Here is a 12,525-nt window from a genome sequence, read left to right as displayed (position 1 = left end):
GAGTTTAAATCTTGCACCCCCTTAAGTACCCGAAATCTTGATATTTTTGAATCGGATCTTTTAGATCTTTTCATCCGATAGCGAGTTCTATCTAAATGTCATATAACATTCTAGGACTGTCACGTGGAAGGGCCTCACCCTAAGGGGGGGGGGGGGGGGTTATAGCTTATCTTTATATTATTATCCTGATTAGTTCAACGAACTCGTCGAACGATCCTTTTTGGAATGTTTCCGGAATATTTAGTTAGATAATAGCTATTCCAGATTCTTCCCTATTAATCCCCCTTTCCAGAATTTGGGTTTTATGCACGAAGGGTGCTCTAATTAGCAAATTCTTGTCTTGCACTTTATTATGTTTTCCGAACTATTTGCCTACCTTTTGAACACGTCTTGCGCAACATTTGCTTACTTCGGATTTTCCTACTTTTAATGTCAGTCAGGTATGGAATAAGGCAACAGTAGATTAGGTCCAAAACCGTTTCTTGAAAGATCCTGAAGAAACTTCTTATTCACAAGCTATTTAACATACATTCTCCCAGAGGGCTTTCTAGCCAACTGGATACACAGGACAGACCAATTCAGCTCAGACGGGTCCTCGTGTAACATAAGGGGAGGGGAAACACAAGTGGTATATTCTCCCCGTAAGTCCCCTATTGAAAGGTCGCCAATCCCTAGTCGACCCGTCGTTGTCAAGGGAAGTATAAGGGAATCGTGTAACGCGTATATAGCGCTTCCTTTCAGCCACACCACTAAACGGGCCTCGACCCGCTGCCGAAAGACTGCTGCCTTAACAGAATCTAGTCAGGCCTTACGGCCTGAGTCATAGACCTGGGTATGGCCTCAAAAGATTTCGTAACAGAACTCTGGATGCTCAATAAGACGAAATGGAAGATGAGCAACTGTAATGAAGTTAAAGAGCTCTCTTTCCCAATTCTCTTGGCTAAACTCTGGGTTCTTCGTCATAGGGGCTTTATACTAGCTCTAAGTTAGAAGGATCTATGATAGTAGGGATAGAAAGTTCGTGATATCTGCGCGTTGTATGGCCTGTTTTGAAGATCGGATACATGAAGCTGTTTTAACATGCCTTATCATCGTAGATGTTCCATGTCGACCTGAACCCTGGGCGCGTAGCATATAAGGATGCTCAAGAATCTGACTGCAGCGCTGACACATTAGCTTCGGAGAGCCATCAGTAACACTCGCAACCAGATAGTAGTGCTCCCAGATACCTGCAGTGCAGCATATCTTGAGTCCTATTTGATCTTGCCCGTGTTTCCGTATTCAGTCTCTAACCATCAATTTACCCATTCAGTATGAACCATAGAATCGTAGAGGACATAGGCTTTCGAGCGGCCAGGGCCAACGCGTGGAAGGGAGATGGAACGGTCGGACGAGGGGCTGGTCGAAGAAACTCGGAGTCAATAGAATCAACTGTTTGCTGACTGCTAGTAGCGAAGTCGGGTGTAAGGGATTGAATATTATCAGGTGTGAAGCAGGAAAGATCGTCTACACCATCCTCATATGTCGAGGAGATCGCGTCATAAAAAAGACTTTGAGACATAACTTTATACCTTTAGGGGGCTAGAAAAAGATAGGAGATAGCCAAGGAAGAACGTACTTGGAAATCAGGACCTTAGGACTTATGAGAAACTGATCAAGCGGTCTAATAACAAAAAGTAATCATACGTTAGATGCGTATGATTGGCCTAGCCCTAGTGAATTAGTGGGCCAGGTCAAAAACGTCCATCAAAAGCACATAGAAGGCCCATGAATAGCCCATATCCCCTCATTCGACGCTTAAGAAACAGGGTACCCGTGGCACTGACCACCCAACCCCTACCGGGATTGGGTGGTCAGTGCCACGGGTACTCGAATTTTTGAGAGTTTTGATACTCTTTTCTAACGTAATAATAGCTCTATTACTGTTAAAAAAAACATTAAAAAATCTTAATAAATCGCAGAGATCTGTTACGCTCAGGTACGAGAGGAAGGAGATCAACCAATGTAGTAGCATATGACGAAATAACTAAGCATGAGGAAGGAAAGAAGGAGAGAGAGCGAGATAGCGAGAGGCGATATAAATACATTATGGATACCTGCGGTTCAGGCATCAAACACATGCATCACAAGATTAACATGATACCACAAGTAGGGCCAAATTGAGAGAAATATAAGGTTAATCAAAACAAGGCTTACATTTCTAGATATTACGTATATTTCGCTCTACATTTAAAATATATTCCTGCAGAAAACAACAAATATTTTAATCACTACGCTATTATCCAACAACATAACTGCCGTATATCCCCTAGCTCTGGTATAAACCCCAAAACACATGCAGTTTCATCTATATACAAACTTATTTTATAAAATGTCGGTCGTCTAACGAAGAATCGCGATGATCATAGTCATGATCAGCGTGACAGGCACAAGAAACAGTAACTTAGTTAACTAACATAACTTATTTTAAGATGAATCAGCCGCTTTATGAACGCCAAGACTCGATTTTTATGCAGGGATGGGCTTTTGGGCCTTTTGGGCTAAATAGGGGGCACACGATGGGCCGATGGATGGTTGGGCTTTGCCGCAGTCTCACCGGCCCCTTAACAAAAATTACCATTTTTCCCGGGCCCTCGCGTACGGAGACAGGGGCCGGTTATGCACAGTTGAGTGTGTCGGTAGGGCGTCTGGTGGGTCTCGGCATAATCTACGATTGGACGATCAGCGACCAGTTTGGTAGATTGCATCTCCTACCGTACCAGGGTGAATTCTCCGCGGAGTAACCTTTAGTATAACCGGAGTGATTCTGCGGAACGTGGCGAGAACGCCATCAGATAGGAGCCACGAATTCGGAGTCGGCGCTTTCACCCGCCATGATCTTGTCTGCCAAACATCTTTAAAGAAGACTTTCGTCATCTTTATCATCTTCTACAAAGAAAGGCCACAATCGGTCCCCAGTCAGCATACCCCAGCACAACCAAGGAAAGAGAAAAGTCTCCAACAAAACAATGCTCGAATTCAGGTATCTAGTTCACTTTGAAAACGACAACGGGGACCAGTTCTTCGCCAACGGTGATTCCCCAGACCCTGTCATAGGAGGACAAATAGCAGCGTATCGATCGTTTGACGACCTGCGGGAGGGTAAAGGGGCAGTCAATACCGCAATCGCCAAGGTACTTAAAACTACTTCACTCCTGAATGCCTACCTATTGTGTGATACCTACTCACAACAACATACAGCTTCTCCCCCTCTGCCTGCTCAAGGGTTACCGATCTATTGCGTAGGACTTAATTACAAGAGTCATGCGAAAGAAGCGAATGTAAGTGGGTTTGTGTCATCAACCACTTGGGTAGAACCTCACATCCAATTTAGCTTAAGGTGCCAGCCAATCCGCCAGTATGGACGAAGCCCGCCGCTGCGCTGGCGAGCCCAAACGAGGAAATCGTTATGAACCGGTTTTGTGCATCTAATTTGCCGGACTGGGAGGTATGAGTCATTATCTATTTTTGCCTTCACGGCTTTCATCCAACATATGAGCTTACTATGTTGAAGGGGGAGCTTTGCTTTGTCACTTCGCGGGAGTGTCGCGATCTATCTCCCGACGAAGCATCATCATGTATCCTGGGCTACGTAATTGGGAACGACCTTTCTTGTCGCTTCTTCCAGCTACCTGAGCAGTCTGGTGGTCAGTTCTTCTACGCTAAAGCTTTTGACAAGTTCGCACCCCTGGGGCCTGTGCTAGTCCATCCCTCTCTCTGGCATGAGGTGAAGAAAATAGCCCGGCTAGTCACCCGTATCAATGGGAAAGTAAAGCAGAATTGCCACCTAGACACGGACATGATCTGTGAGCCTGCAAGAGTCCTTAGTTGGATGTCACAAGGTATGAACCCTTCTATATTGAAGATCGGAGATACGCATAGATTGTGAAGTGCTGAACTAACGAAGGGGCAAATCCGCAATTCTTATAGGCACTACTATCCCCGCATATACTGCTGTGATGACAGGCACTCCTGCCGGCGTGGGTGCATTTCAGAGTCCGCGAGAGTTCCTCAAAGACAACGACGTTGTGGAAGTGGAAGTTACCGGCCTCGGAACGCTGAGAAATGTAATCAGGTTCGGAGAGGGCCAGGATTCAATGCGGTGAGAAGATCTCCCTCAGGGGTTGTGAGAATGTCAACCAACCTAGCCTCGTCGCTTAGGGACATCAGAGACGTTGTACTGATGAAATTACCATATGATATACCAATAGAGCCGTTCTATGGAGATTATTGAAGTCGAAGATTTGGTATATGTTCAGTTTGTGGTTGATCTGACAGGACGAGCAGAGATATCAACCTGCCAATCATACTATGCGTGTAGCTTTGGCTTTTATAAGTAAAATATACATTCAATCATCTTCTTGTCTCAAGGTCTGTCTTGAAACATCCGACGTATACAGGACCTGTGAATTGGTTGGGGGCGTCGCAAACTTTAGAATATTTAGGTCTCTGGATGAGGGCACCATTTACACTCTTATGTCTAGTCAGGGAAAGTTTGTTGAGATGAGGAGATAGGACAGGAGGAGCGATGGCGTATGTGCCAGCAATTGAGTAATATTGAAGATACTGTTTGAGATAACCCCCTGGGCGGCAGTGTGCTATACACACTTCTGGAGGCCCACTATACCGTGTAAGGCTAGTGCGTCTCAGGGAGAAACTATTATCTAACAAGGCCTCAGTGTCATTGAAGACTGCTGATACCTCAACAAAGTTTGCTGCGTAATTATTTGGGTCACGCTAGGAAGTGCACTGAGAGTATAGAGACTATGTATGAAAAGCAAAGGAATGGCAACATCGCCAACAAATTCGGAGATCCTAGAGCAATTAGAAAAGGAAGATGTAGCCTGGTTGGTCTCAGTAGTCCATAAGAACCTCCATGTCAAGTGTAGAAAAGGTAGATAAGAATGTGATAATGAATAATTCCGTACTGCGTGCATGACCTGGAAAGCGGCGGTAAAGATTTTCCGAGAGTTATATCCTTAGCACAAGCCATAGCTGGCAAGAAGGTCTTCGGAGACCGTACAGTGGTGGACTAAGCGGGCTAGACTCCCTTCGAGGTCCAGCGGTGTGCGAGATCAATTCTCTGGGTTCTGCTACTCTACGTGCCATGGAACTGAAACTACTAAATCCTCTCCTCGTTTTTTTACCGCGTTTTGCACCAGTGCAGTGGTCCCGATTTCGGGGCAAATAACTAACTAGGGTTCACAATAGCGTACGCGCCATACTCTCTTAGCTCTCTAGTAAAGTATTGATGACATTCGTGGTACAACTTGGCTTGATCTTGTTGGCGCGGGTCCGTGCGGGAGCTACACGCCAGGTATTTAGATATGTACTGACTGTTCTCTACATCCGATATCTCCAAGTGCTGCTCGCTATCCGAAGGAGAAGACAGCTTATGTGTATATGCATAGATTGTGTAAGTGCGTTTCACAGAATAGATTTCTTTACCTGGTCGGGATCTCGGGATTTGGATCGGACCGGACGTATGGCCATTTTCCGAGCCGAGATGTATGGTCATTCTACTCCACAAGAAGCCGTTGTCAGTCTGGAGAGAATTTAGTTTGAGTACCGTTTACACGACTCTCTTTCATGATGTCTGACAACGATACGCAGAGGAAGCAGGGAAGAAGAGCTAAAACATTTGATTCGGGCAACTAAGGAAACGAGAACCCTCACAGCAAAGGGCGTAAATAGGCCTGAAGACGGAGAGAAAGCAAACACGCTGGGCTTGGCAAACAACACAAGCGGAGAAATCCGCTAAAAGGAGGAGTTTTTCTCAATATCCTGTCCGCCGAGTTGGGATCCTCTCTAATGGCTACCGACGTATATCCTATTGCTTCATATTTCACCAATTCTGTCCTCTTTCGATGAATACAATTGCTTACAAACAGCCTCGTGATTTTTAGTGACTAGTCAAGAGTATGTACGGACGACACGTAAATATTCATTTGAGCCTTACTAACGGTGCCACTGTCCTACGCTGTCATAAATAGCTCATGGTGTAGAATCCGATCATGGCGGCCCCTACTGCTATGAGCGGACACACCTCATCGTATGCTTACCTCATCTATGGTGGATACTGAGAGTACAAACGATTGAACAATGTGAATATTGCTACATCCTTTGAACAATGGTTTTTGGTGTGACGATCATTGCCAAAGAATGCGTTATTAACATCCTTGACCGGCCCGTTAGTACGCGAGGGTCCGGGGAAAATGGTAATTTTGTAAGGGGCTGGTTAGTTAGCCTCGGTAACAACCTTTAGAACAGACTGCTCTCCAGGAACTTACGCCTTTCAATAGAGAGATTATTGAAATTGTGACCGGTTTTTTCCGCAGCAACATTCTTCACCACGGGCTCGTTGTTCCCGAGGGCTCTCTATACCTTCCAATCAAAGAGATTGTTGAAACTATAAAGTATCAAGGTAACAAGAATGGCATGGGGACGGGGGCATATGCTAGGTCTGTGGTGGAGAAATTGATGAGCAAGCAAACTCCGAAATTTGGGAGGGCAATAGGGCATGGACTATACGCTTCCTGGTGGGATTTCTACCTTCGTGCCTCCTCGACGCCACAAGGCCACAGCGATGTTGGCTATTTCGCCAGAAGACGGCAAGTGCGTCCCAAATCATGACGTTCCAGTCTCCTAGCCCATTAATTTGATCGAGCAGAGGGATGTAGAGAACCTCACTCGCATCGCTACTCAGCAATCCCCTTGACAGTTGACTCTAGGCCACCGTCTGATCTCTCTTGCGGAGCATTGTTCATCCTCGGATCAACTTGCGAAAATGGCTCGTGGCGGCCATGAAAGATGTTGGGCGCCGTCGTCATCGTGACCAGAACATGGGGATTATGTTTAGGATCATGTTAATGGCACGACAAACTAAACCCCTTTTGGGTTAGCTCCCACCCACTAACAAAAGGGTACCTTCGACTTCTGCATGAACACAGCTGAGGCCTCGGGTATACATCCATATCTCTCTATGTAAGCCTAAATATTAGTTTTACCTTAAGGATGTGACTACTTAACTATCAGTAATTACAAAATTTCTGCTACTCTTATAAATGGTGCTCTGTTGTAACGTGGCATTAATGGCTGAGAAGTGTTTTTGTAGGGGTCGAGGGTACAATTGGTGGTAGGTGGGAGCTAACCGAAAGGGGCTTAGTACGTCGTGTCATGAACGCTCTTGTCGTGCCATTAATATCATCCTATGTTTATGCAGCTTAACATATATAGATCCGGCGTCGCACTCCGATTTCAAGATACCGTGTCGTCGATTCTGAGTGCGCCACTACGTGTGCTTCATGGGGCCCATTCTCCTCGTCGAAGGACCTTTAAGGTTGTCAACGGGCATGTCAGGAGCGGAGAATTGCTTTTGGTTCTTGGCCGACCTTTGACTGTCGGCCAGACCCTGGAGTTTGCTGCTGCGACACGTACACCAAGTCATCGCTTTGAAGGCATATCACCGTCCGAGTTCGCGAGGCATAGCGCAAATTGTAATATCTGTTTTTGGGCTTAACCATACATACAACACCCGTGTATGTGACGATTTTATTCGCGGTGTCTCTAGTTGTCGGCATATGTCCTCCTGTCAGAACAAACCATCAGTGACTTACTGCCAGCGACTGATGGATAACATCCCTTGCTTGGCGCACGCATTCTTGCGTACCGCAGGGGGCCGGTGTGTAGGATCCAGGGGTGTTTTTCTAACCAGACTAAGAAGACACATCTATCATCTATGAATCAATTGACTTTTGCTTTGAAAGCACAAACACTGTCCACTTAACTGTGTATACAGAACCTGGCTGGTGATACCAACACTAGTAGCGAACGAAAGCGTGTTAACTAGTATCGCGGAGATATCTCTGGCTAGGTCTCCACTAGTAGCGTAGGATAACTCGACCCGGTGATTAGATTCTGCTACTATGGTAAAATTTGTGGAATCTCCACAGCTACTGTCTTGTCTTACCAGTTCAGCCCATATAGTGGCGGCCTACTAAGCCAGTCAAAGTATTTATAACGTGTTCGACTTGAGTGGACAGGTTAATTGACAAGAGGGGTGTGCGACTCGTTTTGGGACTAAAGATGGTTCTGTGGGGGAGAACGGTGCATCCCTCTTCCAGCAAGGAAGTATAATCCAAACTCTGAGAATCGTAGCCGGGGATCCGTATCAGGCTTGAATGGGCTGTTGCTCTTCTTTTCCATTGTTTCTAGGCACAACTGAGGCTACCAAGTTGGAATTTGCGGTAGTAGATCCAGCGCTATGAAATGAGAGGTAATGAGTCTGATGTCTTCAAGAAGCGAAGAGGTACTGACCAGAAGCCACGAAGTTTAAAATAAATGGGAGGGTAAACAAGCTGTGAACCGTCGGCTTGTTATGAGGAGTATAAGGAATGCTGGAAAAATTGAGAAATATACCCTATGTGACGATTCACATGTGCAACGTATGCCTTGTGTGACATTGACGCCTTGTGCGACGTGTTGCAGGCATCTACATGTATTTAGATCTCCTCTCGCCATCTCTCTTTCTTCCTTCCTCGTGCTTAGTTGTTTCGTCAAATGCTACGACATTGGTTGTTTATCTTCCTCTCGTACCTGAGCGTAACGCCCTACGGGCAGGGAAATTGAGAAAGAACACGTGAAATTCAGCGGTTTGGCAGCGCTGCCAGGTAGAATTAAAAATGCGACAGTCGCATGATTATAATGGTAAAAAGCCCAAGGGTGCAAGATTTTTTATCAAGGCAGCAGAGAGGCCCAGGCAAGTACGCAGTAAACAGTTTATCAAACGGCTTGCCACCGCACTGTGCCGAATCGAGACGAGTTCCTCCGCGGGAGAACTGGAGCCCCAGAGACTTCCAGTCTGGTCCACTCATAGACATTACTTCAACCCAGTCCGACGGTTCGGACCCACCCTTGGCACTTCACGAGACATTTTAACTTCTCTCTTCGACATGGATCATTCATGATGTAATCAAGTCACATGAGGTTGAGCTCCCTACTCTACCGCCTAAACCTTTTCGCCTAAATCCTCGTGTGGGCACCCTGGACAAGCGGACACCTATTGCTATTCGCATGCAGACTAGTCAACTGAGAAATGGATATGTCTGAGGTGGACAGCCGCTCTGACTCGACTGTGGTTCAGGAGCAAGCTGCGCCGACTTCTTCGTCGGCCAACCTGCGGGTATGTGATAAGTGCATTTCGTAAGTTTGCAACCCGAATCATCTCATGCGTTGCTAAAGTCTCCTCTAGGCGGAAAGTCAAATGTGAGCGAGCCGGTTCCAAGTCTTACTACAAGAGTGACAGAGGCTCACAGTGACCGAAGGCGACCAAAGGCGACCGGTTTGCTCCCGTTGTCACGAAGGAGGTTATTCCTGCATTTATTCCTCCGCAAAGAAGAAACCAGGGCCCACGAGAGGAACACGTAAGACAGGAAGACGGCCAGGCAAACCTATTGGGAAGGCGGCTCAGCCACCTGTCGGCTTTGACTTAGGTAGCGTCGAGCAGGGGTCTTTTTCCCTTGCTGATACTTACATAAACTCCCTTGTGACGGAGCCCCCTGTAGCCGCCGGTACTATCAGTCCCCGCAGTGATATGGCCGCTCGATCGATGGGAATCGCTTCTGAAATAGCTCCAATCGTCCCTGCAGTCGGTACATCGAGATATCTGGAATTGCGGGTCTCTCCGGAGGTGCAGGCAAAGCTGCAAGTACCTCTGTCCCTCCAGGTTGTCTAGACGTTCCGGCCGAGCTGCTAACTTCAAGTAGAGTCGAGGATTTCTTCAACCTCATCCATCACTCTATCCCACTCTTTCGGAAAGACCGCTTCGTCGAGCAGTATAGGAACGGGACCATCAACCCTTGTGTACTAGTGACTGTTCTAGTTGTGACGGCAAAACTGCTCGGCCCAGCAGAAATCGCGCAGGCACCTGATATTGAGAGCTGCCTCCAAGTATTGTTGAGGGATGATCCGTTCGAAGGAGTAAGCCAACCAAACATAATTCTGGATGCTTTCCGTCAGAGTTGTCTGCTTGCCTACTATCGATTTCATCAGTTTCACGGCGAAGATGCGTGGGACTATGTCGGTCAGCTAGCACGCAAAGCTCTCCGGCTTGGATTACATCAGCTGGATTCCTTCGACGGATATAATTTATTTGGAGATGGTGGAGATGATCTGGCCGGTGTAGCTGACCTCGAAGAATGGAGATACGTTTGGTGGTGTATATACTGCCTGGACTCGTACTCGAACATCACGGCGGCAACACCTTTTGTCTTGGAAATGGATGGCATACGCACCGCATTGGTGTCTACATCTCTTGAAGATCAAGGCCAGGATCCCGCAGAGCCACGTGTGATGGACTTTCTACCGACGAATACCAAAGACCTGTGGCATATGTCGGCGGTGATGGGGATCATGCGCACCCCCGCCTCGTACTTCAATATGCACATCGTCACTACAACTATCTTGAGACAGGCGGCGACCATTAGGAGGCTAAGGAGGCAGAACCTATGCGAAATACTCCAGGAGCGGCATCGTCAGTTCGAGGACCACCTATCGGCTGTACTGCTTTCCTTGCCTCCCGCCTTTCTCAGCGAAACCCGTAATGTGCTCGCTAACGAGCCCAGCCTGAGCCATCATGCCCGACTTGTCTGTCTCCTCCATCTATACTCTGCACGGCTCTTGAATGTCATCACGGTACATACCTTGGATGATGCGGCGTGGGCGAGTTCCTGGCAGAGATCGCTTGTCTACTCTGAAGATATTGTCGCCGTCGTTCGGCATTGGGATAGCAGATACTGCTCGACCGTTGACCCAGCCATATGCCTGATTGTATTTTCTGTCTTAGTTCTCTTATATATGCACGAGATCCATGAGGCGACTGCCGCGCTGTTCACTCTACGCCATCGGCTTGAGGCCGAAAGGAATTTGCTTATCCTCTTCCTGCAACAATTCTCTCAAACCTGGGCACTTCCCCGATTACTCAGAGGTGGGTACAATCAGTTCCATGGCTCAAATCCTCCGGCATTAGGATTAAAGATGATAACTTGGTTTAGAATCATTCGACAATTTCACCAATATGGTGAAGGGCCCTCTTACGTCTCACGACATTGGCCTACTCTTTACGCAAGTACCAGGTCCGTTCCAACCCTGGAGGGGCCTATTCGGACTTGCCCCCAGCCCGCCGGACCCGCTACGCATCCCACACAGCCCCATGATCGAGATTGCTGGGCTTCGTTTCTCTTCCGATTTCTTTTCGTTTTTGTAGTAGTCCTCATGACTCACGTGCCAAATTGATTCTGGTTGGTCTGTTCCTGGCCAGGCTTAGCATGGGTTGCATGTGGCTTTCTAGGGATTGTACGTACCTCTACTCGCCCACGCGAAATAGGACAGCCTATTCGAGCAGTGCTTTCTAACGACGCACTCGAGTGGGCTCACACTGTATAGTATAAGGGCAACGCAATGAGCGGATCATTTGCTGTTGACCGCCCAAGGCCGGGCGTCCATCACGGATATGCCTCCTATCTGTCAGGGGCCGATGAACTGATGTACGGGCAAATTCATTCTTATAACATTATGTCAGGTATTCAATGAACAGAATGAACAGCTAATGCCACCGAATCACTTCAAAATCCACTGCCTCGTTCCTAGACGAAAGGACACGACAAACAAAATCGCAAGGAGTGAATAACACATTGGTCATTGGAGCGCTGACCAGCCACGAACCAATTCACCTTCATGTATGCTACGGGCCAGTCGAAACGAGTATGCCCCATTGCGCCGGATTCCCGCAAGCAGCATCAAGCATGCCTCATTTGGCCTTATTACTGCCAAAGTCCTTTGGCACTTCAGGACCCCAGACAGACAATGGCCCCACATGTTCTCTCCTTGTTGGATTTTCTTGGTTCACGACGTCCCCGTCTGCATAGTGCTCAATTTTAAAGCCACTGCTGTCGTACCAGTAGTCAAAAATCTGGCTACCCAGGATATGACGCCCCACCCCCCAGACGGCCTTCCACCCCTTCTTTGCAAGGTACTGATGACCCATCAGCTGCTCATCAAAATTGGCAACCTCGAACGAGCTGTGGTGAAGGTACGTCTTGCGGACGTTTGGGGGTGCCCGCTGGAGGAACAGGCTATGATGGTCGGAGAATTCAGGCCCAAGGTCGAGGTGCATGAAGGTCAGAACGTCGACGTGTGGGAATTGTGGGAGATTGAGGATGTCCGAATGTACGAAGTTGAAGTTTAATGTGTAGAAGTCCAGTTCCGTGTCGAACTCGCGACACACGTAACCATAATGCCCGAGTTTGTGGACCAGCGCGGGACCATCTTGGTACCGCTGGAACTGTCCGAGCCGTTTTTTTTCGAAGGGGGTGTTGTATGGTTCTTGGGAGACGTGCGTGGCCGACGGTAGCTCTTTTGCATCGGTGTTCACCCTGCGCTCCTCCTGCCCGAACACGACATGAAAGAACGTCCCATTCGGTCGGGAGA

The 12,525-nt window shown here is 47.6% G+C and overlaps 5 protein-coding genes across 5 annotated transcripts; 4 read left to right on the top strand and 1 right to left on the bottom strand.

Moving 5' to 3' along the window:
- Positions 1-840: 840 nt before the first annotated feature.
- N7473_013256 (zinc finger BED domain-containing protein) lies at positions 841-1,561 on the bottom strand (the record flags this gene model as incomplete). Its single annotated transcript, XM_057159195.1, is given in 4 exon segments — positions 841-975; positions 1,081-1,245; positions 1,305-1,398; positions 1,413-1,561. The coding sequence occupies 4 exon segments, from the start codon at positions 1,559-1,561 to the stop codon at positions 841-843; spliced, it is 543 nt and encodes a 180-aa protein (XP_057001931.1).
- Positions 1,562-3,008: 1,447 nt separating this feature from the next.
- N7473_013255 (fumarylacetoacetate hydrolase family protein) lies at positions 3,009-4,145 on the top strand (the record flags this gene model as incomplete). The annotated part of the gene is made up of 4 exons (XM_057159194.1): positions 3,009-3,320; positions 3,374-3,487; positions 3,554-3,881; positions 3,970-4,145. 4 exons carry the CDS (start codon positions 3,009-3,011, stop codon positions 4,143-4,145), a joined length of 930 nt encoding a protein of 309 aa, XP_057001930.1.
- A 2,024-nt stretch (positions 4,146-6,169) lies between these two features.
- On the top strand, positions 6,170-6,757 carry N7473_013254 (1-acyl dihydroxyacetone phosphate reductase; the record flags this gene model as incomplete). Its single annotated transcript, XM_057159193.1, has 3 exons — positions 6,170-6,233; positions 6,305-6,654; positions 6,710-6,757. 3 exons carry the CDS (start codon positions 6,170-6,172, stop codon positions 6,755-6,757), a joined length of 462 nt encoding a protein of 153 aa, XP_057001929.1.
- Positions 6,758-9,133: 2,376 nt separating this feature from the next.
- Positions 9,134-11,302, top strand: N7473_013253 (fungal specific transcription factor domain-containing protein; the record flags this gene model as incomplete). Its single annotated transcript, XM_057159192.1, has 5 exons — positions 9,134-9,220; positions 9,290-9,303; positions 9,363-9,461; positions 9,804-11,023; positions 11,091-11,302. 5 exons carry the CDS (start codon positions 9,134-9,136, stop codon positions 11,300-11,302), a joined length of 1,632 nt encoding a protein of 543 aa, XP_057001928.1.
- Positions 11,303-11,776: 474 nt separating this feature from the next.
- Positions 11,777-12,283, top strand: N7473_013252 (uncharacterized protein; the record flags this gene model as incomplete). The annotated part of the gene is made up of 1 exon (XM_057159191.1): positions 11,777-12,283. The coding sequence occupies one exon, from the start codon at positions 11,777-11,779 to the stop codon at positions 12,281-12,283; it is 507 nt and encodes a 168-aa protein (XP_057001927.1).
- Between the last annotated feature and the right edge of the window lie 242 nt (positions 12,284-12,525).

Source organism: Penicillium subrubescens (genome assembly GCF_028828155.1).
Source record: "Penicillium subrubescens strain IBT 31985 chromosome Unknown utg000014l_segment0_segment0, whole genome shotgun sequence".
NCBI classification, from domain to species: Eukaryota; Fungi; Ascomycota; class Eurotiomycetes; order Eurotiales; family Aspergillaceae; genus Penicillium; species Penicillium subrubescens.
This window is presented reverse-complemented; position numbering and strand designations above follow the sequence as displayed.